Source organism: Penicillium bovifimosum (assembly GCF_028826915.1).
Source record: "Penicillium bovifimosum strain IBT 22155 chromosome Unknown utg000001l_segment0_segment0, whole genome shotgun sequence".
Taxonomy (NCBI): Eukaryota; Fungi; Ascomycota; class Eurotiomycetes; order Eurotiales; family Aspergillaceae; genus Penicillium; species Penicillium bovifimosum.
Window position 1 is genome coordinate 931,674 of NW_026622710.1, and position 13,830 is coordinate 945,503.

The window sequence follows — 13,830 nt, forward strand, 5'->3', positions numbered from 1 at the left end:
ATGCTATCTTGAGACTCTATTCCGGAATTCGCGTGCTTTCTCCACCGTACCGAGACGAGACCACCGAGTAGAAGACATTGCCCGCCGTCATTGTCAACACTGCATCAACAAATTGCCACTCTTCCGCAGTGAGGGAACGTTCCTCTCTCATCCGTGTCAGTTCCTGGTCAATCTCTACCTCAATCTCCAGCTGCATTGCGTAGGCGAGCGCTTTGGCTGAATTCTCCGTGGGCATGGAGAATAACCTTTGAACAACTTCAACAGCATTGATCAGATGATATGTCCGACCCTGGTCATAGGCTCTCTTTTCCTTCTCGTAGGATGCAAGGTCATTCACGAGGGAAACGTGGTCGCTGATAAGCCGCAGAAACTTCTCCAGCTGGGGGCTCTCAATCTTGACGTTCGATGCAATGGAGAACTTGACACACGCCAGAATGTAACTAATCTGCTTGGTAAGTCCGTGCTTACTGTATTGGTAGGTAGCCCAACTTACGGCACTCCGGCGTCAATCCGACGATATGTGAGGTAGTCCCCAAGAGTATCGAATTTCTGAGCCGGTGGGACGTGTTTGCAAAAGTCGACCAGACGGTCGATAACTTCCTGTCCTCCATCCCCAGCCAGGGCATCTTGTTCGCGGAATCCGTCAACCGTAGATGTGATGAGGGCCTGAAGGTCGCTCTCTGGGGCCTGGCATGCACGACCCTGGAGGCGGTCCAGGAATCCATCTCTCACATCTTTCAACTATAATGATAGCCGTTAGAAGACACGCATGGAAGCTTCAGAATATTTTCTCACCTCGTTTCCTTCCACCATTTCCCAAGCGTCTGTCACCGGTTGTTAGTACGAGATTTTGACATGCAGCATTTAGGTATGTCACTTACCATCAAAGATTACTATGTACACAATCGAGGCGGCCAACAGTCTCATGCGATCTTCATCTGCCTCCGGAAACAGATATGTGGCAAACTTAGTGAAACGATCTTCTTCCACTGTGTTCAATTCGTGCGCCGCAATGCTACCAAGCGACTTTTCATTCGCTTTGAACGCTTGACTAACAGTTTCATCGCGGGCAAACAGCTCCAAGAGTTTGCTGGAGATGCTCAATCCGCTCTGCCAGAACTTGCTCTGGCGAATACAGTCCAACCCTGTTGGCCATGGCAGGCCGGCGGCAACGGGGTCCAATGTGAATGCATTGGAGGTCATAGAATGTAACCGTTGCCCTGACTTGACAGACTTCTTTAGCCCAGGGACAGCGTTATATTCTAGGCCTTGGGGCTGCAAAAATCTCGGAATCTCATTGAGATAGTTGTAGGCAAACCGCACGCGCGAAATATCGCGATGGTATTCCGGCGGGGCCAAAGCGACTACACATGCATGTCAGTATGTAGTAAACAGATCACGACGGTTAGTCTCACTGTTTACAGACTTGACAGTGGGCGGAGGCAACATGACGAAGTTTGTTTTTTGTTTCAGCGGAGTTTGGAAGACAACGGAATTCTGACAGACACTCTCTGACGGATGGGAGTCTGATCTATAAGCAAGCGCCTTATCAAGTCACCTCAAGGTATTCCCCCAAACTGACCCAATCACTTCGGTATCGACATCGAGTGGCCGGCGGCGCTGGCCGCCATCGGAGACTAGAATCGGAGTAATGTAAATCTAGCACGGCCCGGTACAATAATGAATGTAACGCTGCCGGTTAAGTATCGATCTAACGTAATTACAAAAACTCCGACACTACGAGAACTAGGGTCACTAGCTCACCCCACTCGGACCCGGAATGGAAGTTGTTGAGATGGGAGGCCTGAAGAGAAGGAGAGTTGGATTTCTACCATACGAACTGAGAGACTACGAGGTATCCTGGCGCCCAAGGGTCTTGGGATTTAACTGCGGCGCTCAACTTCGCCTATTGCGAAAGGCGTTAGGGCTATCCGTAATAGGCAGGCGGGAAGGGTGCAACGAGAGTGGCGAAGTTCAGCTTGCTGATACATGGAATCCAGCTACGTACAGGACTATTGCCAACGAAGACAGGTAGGAAGGATTACAATCCATGCTCGTCAAGAAAAATCCCTCTATTTATCCATTGAGGTACCTATAGGCTATATTATATGTCTCTCATTCATGATGAATTTGTTGACGGAACTTGCTTCTCGAACGAATAAGATCACCATAGCGGATGAACACGAACGGGATCAAGGTCATGAGAAGACTCAAGAATCCCAGCAGGCTACAGCCCCATGCTATTCCCAATTGGGTAAACATAGGAGCGGCTGCCAGAGGCAAAATTGCTCCGAAGATACTACGACAGCAGCTAGCGGCTGCCATCGCACTGGCAGCGTACTCGTGGTAAGCATCAACCAAGTAATTGATCAGAGCCACGAAGATGAGGAAGAACCCCATTCCAAAAGGTATCCCTGCCAGCATGGGTACGATCCAATGAATCTTCATGGATGAAGTCCAGCCCAGCCAAAACAGAGCCAACACATAGAGTGGCCCCCCTAAACATGCCAACGGAAGTCGTTGATATTCCTCAAGACTGGACCATGTCTTCTTTTGTAATTTTGCGCGCTGTAAAAACGAGTCATATGCTAAGAATATGGCCATCCCGATACAGGCTCCCACAGCAACTAGATTGAGTTGGCATCGAGTTAGCTCAAGACTTTTGGATCATTCTAGCGATGTCAATGCATACTTGGAAGAAATGCTAGCCCAGCGATACCATCACTCATTCCATATACACCTTGGAAGATCAAGGGGTATGCCTCAAAATACATAACTTCTCACATTAGTTTACCAACCCGATGACCGGGAAATGGGTAACTGACAGAAGATTGCACTTGCGAAGGACAGATAAAGACAAGTGAACGTGATGATTGGCTCACGAAATATCATGTATAGCGGTCGAGTAAAAGTTTTGACCAGAATACCGTCACCGCGCTTTCGTGGCTCTCGAGAGAGGGCAGGTCTGAATGTTTCGGGGAGAAATAGCACCGGGACCAAGGTGAGACCGGCGAGGATTAGAGACAACCAGAAAATCCACCTCCACCCAACCGTTGCAATAAATCCTGCAATCAGCGGTGCAAACTGCGGACCAGCGGTGGTGATTGCCATTGACAGCGCCATAGTCCGTCCTCGAGCAAGAGGAGAGCGATAGACATCGGCGAAAAGTCCTCCTGTGACGGCAATCGGACTAGAAGCGCAGATGCCACAGAGAGCTCGGAAAATGATGAGGGCCGGCCAGTTAGGCGCAACGGCACATGCGAGGGTGAAGATAGTAAAAAGAACGAAAGTTCCTACCATCACCGGCCTTCGACCGTACAGCTCGCTCATAGGCCCAAAAGCCAGAGGTCCTGTCACATACCCGATCAGGTAGACAGAGGTGGGCAACACCTGTTGAGTGTCGCTTTTGACATCCAGAGCCCTGGAGATGAACTCAATCCCACCGCTCGGGATGGTTGAATCGAAGACGCTGTTGAACAACGTGAGGAGGCCAACAAAGACCACGAAGATCTTCTTCCGCTATAGACATAATCAGGACTAGTCTAAGTCATTGATTTATTTTGCTCATGCTGGACTTACACTCCGCCATGAAGCTGGATCCGACGGGTCTTCAACCTTGTTCTGTTCTTGCACCTCAGGATCCCATTTTGTTTGATCGCAGGGAATCTCAGTATTGATGCCACTTTTCGCTGGGAATGCCATACTACTTAGTACTTCACACAGATAGGGGCAGTCACCGGCAGTGAGTTGTGGGAAAGACTTGGATTCACAGTTTCCCTACATGTCCATGGTCAATTTCTTCTCTCTGCCTGGTCTTCCCCAATTCACCGCCAAACCGTGGCTTCTTTGATGCGGCCAGGTGGGTCCCGCACATCTGACTCGACGATACAGAGCAACCCATGGCGAGATAAGGGAGGAAGGTGAGGATTTAGCGTATGAACTCTCCGGGCCTCCGGGCCTCCGATTGGCTGAATCACCTCAGACCCTAGCTCTTCGAGATACAACCACATAGTCTAGGCTCATTGTAATAAACTATTTCCGCTTTCACCGAGCCTCCGAGGCCCAAAACGTGAAAGATCACCATCCATACAGTAAGCACTAATTCAAATTGTAGGCTAGAGATGTTGGTCAAATTTTAGGCTATGTAAAAGAGTGGTATTTACTTTAGTATAATACGTTTAGTACGTTTCACTTATTACTACCGGACTCAGCCTCATTACCGGAATATCGAGTTACATAGATCCTGCACGTAAAGTACTATGCATGGTTCTTTTGCGCTGGCATGATGGTTCCATTTTCGGTAATATCGCCTTCGAATAGAGACAATCCCTACCATGTAGCATCTCTACCCACTTCGCGACATGATCAGTTGCACTGCGATGTCGGCGATAAGACAGGCAAAGGAGCGTTGTGCCCGAGGCTGTGTATGGTGCACAGTTGAAAAACGAGGGAGGCCTCTCGATGCAGTGATCTATCTACTCCCTCATCATCGCCATCACTCGATTTCACCATGGTGTTTCAACACCTCTTCGAGTTGCCACTTCCTCTCCTTTTGTTGGGGCTTGTTGGACTTTCGTGTGCCATCTATATTGTGCATTTTATCAGCAATGCCATTGCCAATGTGTTCTTCAGCCCGCTGTCCGAGTTTCCGGGGCCCAAGTTGGCGGCTGCAACGACTTGGTGGTCTGCGTACCAGCAGGCTATTCGTGGACGATCCATGCACCACATTTGCATGGACCTTCATGAAAGATACGGTACAAGGTGTTGGCAGCTCGAGTTTTAGTAGAGGTAGCTGACAACTTCTTAGGTGACATTGTCAGGATTGGTCCTAACAGGGTACTTATCTCCTCTATTTTGCACAGGCAATGCCGTCTGATCAGCGTATAGCTTCATTTCAACCACCCCTCTATGTATGATGAGATTTATCGTCGTCGGTGGGATAAAGATCCCTTCATGTATGCCTTGTTGGGTGGAGATGGTGCCACTGTGACATTCGTCAAGTACGAGGACAACAAGCGCAGAAAGGACATATTGCATACATTTTTTGCGAAGAGCTCCGTGTACAACGTCCAATGGCTGATTCAGGAAAACGTAGGTAGAGACAGCCTTTTGACGTTCAGGTGTGCTAATTCCCTCCCTAGATCGAAAAGTTTTGTAGTCATCTTGACAAGCACAATGAACGCGGAGTGTCGTCTGATATGACACTGGGCTTCCGCTGTCTGGGCCTCGAGACCATTACGGCGACATGCTTTGGAAAATCCGCCTCGTGCTTTGAGTATGAAGGCTTTGCTAGTCCCATTTTGGAGGCAATGGAGTCCATTGTGGCTTGGTTTATGGTGTTCAAGCATTTTGGATTGTTCAGACGGATTATCTTGAGCATCCCAGAGTGGGTTGGACTGGCCTTGTTTCCCAAAGGCATTGCCTTTGCACAAATGAGAAAGGTAAGTGGACTTCATCAGGAGAGATTGGCTCAATATTAATTGTGATGCGCAGATGTTCTCTGATCAGATCGATGAGATAACTATGAATCTTGACAAGCCAAATCAGTATCCCCATCCCATTGTCTATCGTGCCTTAATCCGCCCGGAAAAGCAGGACACTCCCATTCCGTCTCGAGCCAGTCTGCTTGAGGAGGCTGTTGCATTGGTCATTGCGGGAACGGACACGACCGGTTCAACACTCACTGTAGGTACCTATCAGATTCTGCGCAAACCAGAAATCCACGCCAAGCTCAAGGCTGAGCTCTTGGAGGCGTGGCCGAATCTCGAGCAGCGACCCAGTGCGGGCGATTTGGAAAAGCTTCCTTACTTGGTAGGTCATCTTCGAACGCTGAAATGACAGGTATTAACAGCAAGCACACAGACTGCTGTTATCAAGGAGGCTCTTCGCATGGCTCCCACGACGACTTCGGAGAATTCGAGGGTGGTCCCGGTGCAAGGGGCAACAATTGGAGGGAAACATATCCCCGGCGGGGTAAGTAACTGAGCAGTGTTACTCATTTCACGAATCCTAAGGAGAGACAGACAATCGTGAGCATGGGAGTTCTATTCCCAATGCAGCACGAAGATGCCTTCACCAACGCCCATGTGTATAACCCCGACCGGTGGTTAAGCGACGACGCCAAGGCACTCGATAAGTATTTTGTCCCTTTCTCCAAAGGGCCTCGAAGCTGCCTGGGAATCAAGTATGCCAATTCTGTTTCTACGAGAGTAACAATTACGTTGCGGGCTAACGTGCCTTTTGATAGCCTGGCGTGGTGTGAATTGTATCTCAGCTTCGCAAACCTCTTCCGTCGCTTTGAGCTTACCATTGACGGAACCGAGTATGTCTCAGGTGTTTGACGGTGCCTATGAGGACATGACGCTAAATTTTAACTAGGGACTCCGATTTCGACTGGGTGGATGTCGGTCTGGCGTTGTTCGAGGGCCATCTTCGATGCTTCTGTACCCCGGTCAGCAAATAGCGCGTCTTCAAGCGTCGAGTCATTAGCGGAAGCCCAAAGAGCTTTGGCTTAGTATGGGTCAAAGAATCAGGGGAAGTAGTCCATAGACTCCATACTACCTATGGTCGTGAGATATAAATCAACGCAAAATATATGTCGTCGAGGCTTCCGCTATAAGTTCGTAGGTGAAGTGCTCATGTGCCACTCGGCGTCGATTGGCTACTGAGCGGAGGCAAGCTAGGAACCCCGCCGCCCCAATTAGGGCACAGCATATGCCATTGGAGACGCAAAGCGGGAAAATGAACAGCAAGAAGAAGCATCCAGAGCTGAGATAATGAAGTCATTGAGAGTAAACGGTGGTAATGGACAAGACGTGGAGGGATGGACCTGGGAGAACGCTGCCACAAAGTACTTTGCAAACCATTCCCCTGCTGCGAGAGATATGTGTTCTCCATGATCTTGGCTCTCTCGTGTCTGTATTTGCTCCGTTGGAGATGCTGCAAGATATAGAAAAATCCCGTCTGTCACTTCAGGCTCATGCTAACTGGTTACTAGGCTTGTTTCGAAACCCTTCTCCAGGAAAACCTAGGGTCACAGTGCCCAGCGAACCTGGTCTTCGCCTAGGTAAAAGGTCACATATCTTAAGGATCCAGTTGCTACAGCAAACTTCCCTGTGGCTGTTATAATGCGGGGAGAGGTCGAACGTCTAGACTTAACCGACCAGGAAGATGGCAAGAGATGGAGTTGGAAGTTGACGGGAGATAGCTGTGATGAGGATGCTGAATGGAACCAGACGGAACTGTGGCCATGACTTGTACACAATAGTCTGGAAAGAAAATTGTTGTATTGCTGCTTCGGAATCTGGTCAATGAGTTTCGTAACGAATCTAACTGATTGCTGGCTATTGTGTGAAGGATGCAATTTCTGAGGGTGAGAGCATTGCCTAGTCTCATGACTTCCTTTGATTGTCGAGGTCGTCGTATATAACGTTGACAGAGTAAGGGGCCCCTCCGAGGAACTCGGGCGAACGAAGTGCCACATCATCCCAGTCAGCCTGTTTCAGATTCGGAGGTGTGTTTCTCGATCGCTGCAGATGTCCGTTCTCACCGAGGACCGCGCAACTGCTTACTGGAACAGAGATCCCTCGAGAGCGGTCTGTTCAGTCGCCGTAGGTCGAAGAGACGACATGTCGTTTTGGCGAGTCAAATCTGCAGTGAATGGACACTATTTTCGACAAAAGTGCCGTAGCCTGCCAAGTGTCAAATTGAGCAAGCAGGTCGAGGGAGAGAACGAGGGAAGACCACGGCTTTCCAGCAGTCACCCAACCCCATTGGATGGAGTGGAGGCAGGAGGCAGTGTTGCCAGAAAATCTCTCTCTCTACTCAATCGGGGCTATGTCAGCCGACCGAGATGGTCGCCCCAACCGGATGCATCTTCGAATGTTGGAAAGGGGGGAAAGAAGAGGTGGAAGAGTGTGATGATGATGGAGCGACGCACCCCGGATTTACACATTCGGGCGGCGGGGGGAACAGGGTGACCATTACAGGATAGCGCAGAGGCTAATCCGCATTGGACCGGCGCTAAACCGTGCCGGGGGTGATTGGGGGCGGGCGCTAAACCGGAGCTGGGGAGCTGCTGTAACTTCATCCCAACCGTTGTCTGGTGAACAAACAGCAGATGCTATTGAAACTAAGGCCACTCGGATCACTCTAGTCTGCACACTCTCTCCCCAGGCACCTTCCCAACGTGGCTTGAGCTATGTCACTCTTGCGCTGCCAAACAACCATGTCGAACGTGGATACTTCAAAACCAAGCGTCAACCTAAAAGATCCATCCATTTCTAGTCAGATGAAGGTCTTCCCGGAGTCCAGCTTCTTCAGGGAGAAGCGAGCCTCTGCACTCCCTACGCCAGCCGAAATCAGAGCCATCAACAAGGTGTCAGGCAACGTCTACGCTACAAACTTCAATCGCCCACCCCCCGTCATGATTCCGTCCCTAGGTCTGGCGGTCAAGTACGGAGCCGACGTGACCGTTCTCGAGGCTCTGACTCAAATGGAAGTACGCGAGCAACTACGAGGCCAGGTGCCTATCCCTGAGGTCTTTGGCTGGACTGAGGATGGAGGCCAGAGATTTATTTACATGTCCTTAATCCAGGGCGAGACCTTACTGGAGAGATGGAGTGACATGAATGAGAATGAGAGGCAAGCCGTTTGCAGGGAACTCAGGCACATTGTGAAGACATGGAGGGCCTTGACCCAAGACAACCAAAACTGTTATATCGGTACGTGAATCCTCTCAGAGACAATATGCAAGCAAACTGACCATAGGACCTACTCGTAGGCAGCTTCGGTAAGCAACCACTGAAGGAGGTCTTCCTCGAGTCACATCCAGAACTAGCTGGGCCGTTTGAAGGTGCGAACGCCGTCCAACAGTTCCAGGATGCTTGCGGAATCGAAATCAACAGCGAAATGCCTGTTGTGTTCACCCATAACGATTTTGTCCCACCCAACATCCTTCTGTCGCCGGGGCCAGATCCAAAAGTAGCAGCGATCATTGATTGGGGTCAGGCCGGGTGGTATCCCGCATACTGGGAGTATTGCAAGGCTCGACGAGTAAGAGTGGATCCGGAATACTTTGATGATTCTGTTCAAGAAGAATGGCACACGAAGTATCTGGCAATGATTCTGGATGCAGAGGATGATGACGCGTACTACAAGCCTTGGCTTTGGTTTGTGCTGTCCAAGGGCATTTGATTGTGTAATCAATCTGGGGCAATAAATGCAGACACTGCACTAGGAGAATTGGTGTGACTTCTATCGGGATCCTTCTGGATGGTGAACTGTAGGTGCTTGAATTGTAGCGAGAGGATATCAAAGCTTATCCATCCGATACTCTCAACTCCCTGCTCAAACAGATAGGGGCTACGGCTACGCAAATCCTCATAGTGGGTAAAATGTTGCCGTTGCCATTGCTTCCGTGAGGACCTTGTCCTAAAAGCCTCTATTCTCGATCAAAGTCTTGAACTTACATGTTACTTTCGTTAAGGTTGTTCAAGGCAGCATAAACGCAGTCATTGATATATGAAGTGTCGCTACTGGTCTCGTTTGGGTGGAGCTGTGGACGAAAACGTTGCGCGCTGACCGCTCGGTGGTCAGCTTGAAGCCTGGGCCATGGCGCTCTTTGAATTTCGACACAGGTTGCTCTTCCTGGGCTTCTTCGTGCACAAAGGGAGAACCTCGCGCTGGAGATGAGCTCCTGGGATCGAGGCTCCCAAAAGTAATCTTGGCCATGTCCTTTGACAGCTGTTGGAGAGAAGCGTCGCTAAGGTGACCCCCGACTTGCCTCGTCCTCCATCCCAACCCACGGTTCTTGCCATGAATGACTTTCTCGTTAGTAGAGACCATGAATTGAATGGCGTCACCAGTGAGGACGAGGATAGAGACCAATGGCCACAACAAGGAGATAAAAAGATAAATAGGTGAAATCCCAACGTTGCCCATGTATCCAAGTATCATATCTCATTACAGCATAGACAAATAATAGGTAACATCGCACATAGCGACCACAAGGATGGTGTTATCGACCGGCAATAGCGAGAATGCCCGAGAGACAAATTCGGAGTTTGTACGCATCGCGGCATCATCGTTGGCGGAAGCGACGAGTCATTACACAAACTTCCCACCTCAGGCGTCATGAATGTGGAACTTTTCATCGACCATTACAAACCAGCTTGAACCATTGATCTCAAGCTGCGTGAGCATGTCAAGGCCTTTATGCCTGGCTCACTGTTCATCAATGACAATGTGCTTTACCCGGACAACCGCCATATCTGGACTATGTCCACAGTACGGTGGAACAGAAGCACGAAGTGTCCAAGGCTGGACCTTCCAAAGCTTATGACACTGCCAGAATGGCCGAGTGCGTACGGAGAAGTCATATGTGGGTAAAGAGCCCACTTCTGATCTTTTGATTTTCTCGGGAACCCGAACTTATTCGGAGCCGGTCTGCCTGACGGATTGCGGGTAAGTTTTCCAAATCACGCTAACCTTAATTGATCTACAGGATGCTATGTATTGAATTTACCCGGACACAAGCATAGAGACTGCAAACGGCAAATGACGTAGGGCGGCACAGGCCGAGATAGTTACACTTTTGGTCAAATTTGACGAACAATATTCGCCCTATGACTGAATTATCAATCCGGCACACAGTGCTCCACGTACTGCGTACAGTACATTGTTGTAGGGTTATGGAAATGCAGGTCCAAGCCATCGACTCATTGCCACATCGGGAACCCGACGCCCCATCGGGTCTTTGGCACCGGGTTGACCCCACTTGAACCAACAATTGCCGTCGCCAGGACCTTCCAAAGTTCTCCCCCGCATAGAACCTCATCATCTCATGGGGTTATAAGAAGAACTTCTCACCCCCCCACGTTCTCCCCCTCAATTGAACATAATTAAACATCAGTCTATACTCTCACCATGGCTAGCAAATCTTACAACATCGGCATTGTCGGCTACGGCTTCAGCGCAAAGATCTTCCACATTCCCTTCGTGAAGGAAGTTCCCGAGCTCAACCTCTACGCAATTGTCCAGCGCACCCCGAAGCAGGACGATGATGCTGAGAAGGACCACCCCGGTGTCAAGTCTTTCCGCACTACTGAGGAGATGGTCCAGGACCCCGCAGTGGACATCGTGATCATCACTACTGCTCCGGATTCGCACTTTGATCTGTGCAAGCTGGCGCTGGAGGCCGGCAAGCACGGTAAGTGTCCAAATGTCCGGAATAGCCATTGGGATAGCAGAACTAATGTGAAAAATAGTCGTCTGCGAGAAGCCTTTCACTCCAACTGCCAAGGAAGCCGATGACCTTATCGCCATTGCGAAGAAGAACAACAAGCAGCTCGCTGTGTTCCAGAGTACGCTCCATCGTCTAATCTACAATACTCCTACTGACAATTCAAATAGATCGCCGCTTCGATGCCGACTTCGTGACCCTCTCCAAGCTTGTCAAGAGTGGCTCGCTCGGCCGTATCTCCGAGTTCGAATCCCACTTCGATCGCCACCGTCCCGAGGAGCCCGCTGCCGGCGCCCACAAGTGGAAGAACCAGGTCATGCCTGGTGGATCTGCGGTCTATGACCTTGGAGCTCACCTGCTGGACCAGGCCGTGGTTCTCCTCGGCAAGCCCCAGCGACTGACTGGCTTTGTTGGCTCCGCGCGGGAGGTCAACTCTTCCGGATACGAGGACACTTTCACCGTTCTGCTGCACTATGCCAACGGCACTATGGTCACCACCAAGGCGACCGTAGTCAGCCCCGAGGAGGAGCAACTGCGCTTCTGGGTGCGTGGTGAGAAGGGTAGCTTCAAGAAGGTAAGAAAGTGTTGCGCATAGTATCGTTGAAAAATGAAAAGCTGACATCATTGTTTAGTACCACCTTGATATCCAGGAAGATCAGCTCAAGGCCGGCGTCATGCCCGCCGATAAGGGCTACGGCCGCGAGCCCAGTGAGCGTTACGGCAGCTTGACTACCATCCAAGGTGACAAGCCTGTCAAGGAGGTTTTTCCCACCGTGGAACCCCCTACCTACACCGAGTACTACCGCAAACTTGTCCGCGCTCTCAATGGCGAGGGACAGCTTCCTGCCAGTGGTGAGGAGGCTCGCGAGATCATTCACTTGATCGAGTTGGCTCGTGAGAGCTCCCGCACTGGACGTACCTTGGATGTCTAAGGCCCATGTTTGTAAATTGTAAATGCAACGATGTTTATGATCTGTCTGATAAAAGCTATATGAATTGAGAACTTTCCAAAAAAACCTTCAAATCCCGAAATTAGCCCGAAAATCAAGTGCCAAGTTGCTGCTTAACCTTAATTGGATTAAGGACCAACTGAGCGGAGTGTTAGTATGGGTGCCATTCTCTGTTTTGAGGACCCTTTGATATGCCGGATATACAATATAGGTAACTCAGTTATGTTCAGAATGAAGCGTAATACTGCCCACGTGTAGATCGTGCATGAAGTTGAAACAAACGCAATCCCCGGCAATGACGCCAATGCCAAGCCACTAATCCCAAAAGGGAATTTCTGTTACCAAATGCAAACGCCCTGAGTGGCGACGCAAAGACATTGGGTCTGGCATTGAAACGTGACCGAGTTGCGATCCGCGGAGAAAGAGAGAACAGTCGGGCGTTGAACCCGCACAGATGAGGTATATTCAGTAGAAAATTCTGACTCAGATGGGAAGTCTTCTCTTGTATCCCATCCCCATAGGGTTGAATATCCCCCCGGGAGATGTGCTGCGGGCGTAAGAGTCGGTGAAATCCCCAGGAAATCCACGAGGTTCAAAGGCATACCACAACACAGAAGGTCTCACGGTGATATGTCGAGCACGGCATCAATTGCGCATGGGCCGGTAACGCTATCCCGCCCATCAACGTGGAATTTCGACATCGATCGGTATGTGAATCCGTTCCTGCCGGCTCCACGATGGCATCTTTGGCCTAGGCCAGTGGCATACATGCTGGGACATCGAGAGAGTCCGCCTAAGCCGATGGGCAACGTCTTGATTGCGTTGTGGTCGATTGTGGGTGCGTTTTGCTCGGTAGCTTTGGTGGCATCAGTCTCACAACGAGTGCCGTCTTTTGAAGCCCGGGGTGCGCCGGCAATTATTGGAAGCTTTGTGAGTTGACTGGGTCTCTGGTGTAGAAGACAAGTTCATCATGCAGGGCTGACTCGTGATTCTTGTGGACAATAGGGTGCAGCGGCAGCTATCGAATTCGGTGCGATTGATTCACCCTTTGCGCAACCGCGCAATGCGATCTTCAGCCAGGTCATTGCTTGCTTCATTGGCATCAGTATCTCAAAGCTGTTTGCCTTGAACCCTCATGCCGAAGCGTATACTGAGCTTGGCGGTGCTCTTGCTTGCGCTCTCACAACGGCTGTCATGATCCTTACCAGTACTATGCATCCACCGGCGGGTGCGACTGCTCTGTTGGCAGTGACACATCCTCAGACGGTTGCTCTGGGTTGGTTTCTGTTCCCAGTGATGTTGCTTGGAGTTGTGCTCATGCAGGCTGTCGCGGTGTTGGTCAATAATGTGCAGCGTCGGTATCCTCTGTACTGGTGGACTTCACATCCACTGTCATTGCCTGGAGCGGACATTGAAAAGGCCAGTCATATGGGGTTCCCTAGTGTGCCAAGTCATTATGAGGATAGTTTGACGGATGTCCCTCGGCAACTGATTGTAGAGCGCGGTTGCATTTCACTTCCTGCAGGGGTAGATGTTACTTCTGAGGAGAGAGAAGTCCTAGATAGGATCAGCGAGAGAATTTGAGGGGAACATTCACTTTTATGTTATCTTGCATACTACTCCTCGTACAGTGTCTTA

The 13,830-nt window shown here is 50.2% G+C and overlaps 7 protein-coding genes across 7 annotated transcripts; 4 read left to right on the forward strand and 3 right to left on the reverse strand.

Annotated features, from left to right (window-relative positions):
* Positions 1–16: 16 nt before the first annotated feature.
* Positions 17–1,449, reverse strand: N7515_000354 (terpene synthase family protein; the record flags this gene model as incomplete). Its single annotated transcript, XM_056661098.1, has 5 exons — positions 17–440; positions 494–741; positions 796–824; positions 882–1,364; positions 1,416–1,449. The coding sequence occupies 5 exons, from the start codon at positions 1,447–1,449 to the stop codon at positions 17–19; spliced, it is 1,218 nt and encodes a 405-aa protein (XP_056526264.1).
* Positions 1,450–2,115: 666 nt separating this feature from the next.
* Positions 2,116–3,702, reverse strand: N7515_000355 (MFS transporter; the record flags this gene model as incomplete). The annotated part of the gene is made up of 4 exons (XM_056661099.1): positions 2,116–2,627; positions 2,693–2,776; positions 2,826–3,519; positions 3,580–3,702. 4 exons carry the CDS (start codon positions 3,700–3,702, stop codon positions 2,116–2,118), a joined length of 1,413 nt encoding a protein of 470 aa, XP_056526265.1.
* An 808-nt stretch (positions 3,703–4,510) lies between these two features.
* Positions 4,511–6,463, forward strand: N7515_000356 (cytochrome P450; the record flags this gene model as incomplete). The annotated part of the gene is made up of 9 exons (XM_056661100.1): positions 4,511–4,754; positions 4,808–4,836; positions 4,888–5,091; positions 5,142–5,441; positions 5,494–5,811; positions 5,863–5,973; positions 6,024–6,184; positions 6,248–6,322; positions 6,379–6,463. 9 exons carry the CDS (start codon positions 4,511–4,513, stop codon positions 6,461–6,463), a joined length of 1,527 nt encoding a protein of 508 aa, XP_056526266.1.
* A 1,764-nt stretch (positions 6,464–8,227) lies between these two features.
* N7515_000357 (aminoglycoside phosphotransferase family protein) lies at positions 8,228–9,195 on the forward strand (the record flags this gene model as incomplete). The annotated part of the gene is made up of 2 exons (XM_056661101.1): positions 8,228–8,723; positions 8,783–9,195. 2 exons carry the CDS (start codon positions 8,228–8,230, stop codon positions 9,193–9,195), a joined length of 909 nt encoding a protein of 302 aa, XP_056526267.1.
* Positions 9,196–9,492: 297 nt separating this feature from the next.
* On the reverse strand, positions 9,493–9,732 carry N7515_000358 (uncharacterized protein; the record flags this gene model as incomplete). The annotated part of the gene is made up of 1 exon (XM_056661102.1): positions 9,493–9,732. The coding sequence occupies one exon, from the start codon at positions 9,730–9,732 to the stop codon at positions 9,493–9,495; it is 240 nt and encodes a 79-aa protein (XP_056526268.1).
* Positions 9,733–10,926: 1,194 nt separating this feature from the next.
* N7515_000359 (putative NAD binding Rossmann fold oxidoreductase) lies at positions 10,927–12,174 on the forward strand (the record flags this gene model as incomplete). The annotated part of the gene is made up of 4 exons (XM_056661103.1): positions 10,927–11,209; positions 11,268–11,363; positions 11,413–11,816; positions 11,875–12,174. 4 exons carry the CDS (start codon positions 10,927–10,929, stop codon positions 12,172–12,174), a joined length of 1,083 nt encoding a protein of 360 aa, XP_056526269.1.
* Positions 12,175–12,822: 648 nt separating this feature from the next.
* Positions 12,823–13,776, forward strand: N7515_000360 (HPP family protein; the record flags this gene model as incomplete). Its single annotated transcript, XM_056661104.1, has 2 exons — positions 12,823–13,122; positions 13,198–13,776. 2 exons carry the CDS (start codon positions 12,823–12,825, stop codon positions 13,774–13,776), a joined length of 879 nt encoding a protein of 292 aa, XP_056526270.1.
* Between the last annotated feature and the right edge of the window lie 54 nt (positions 13,777–13,830).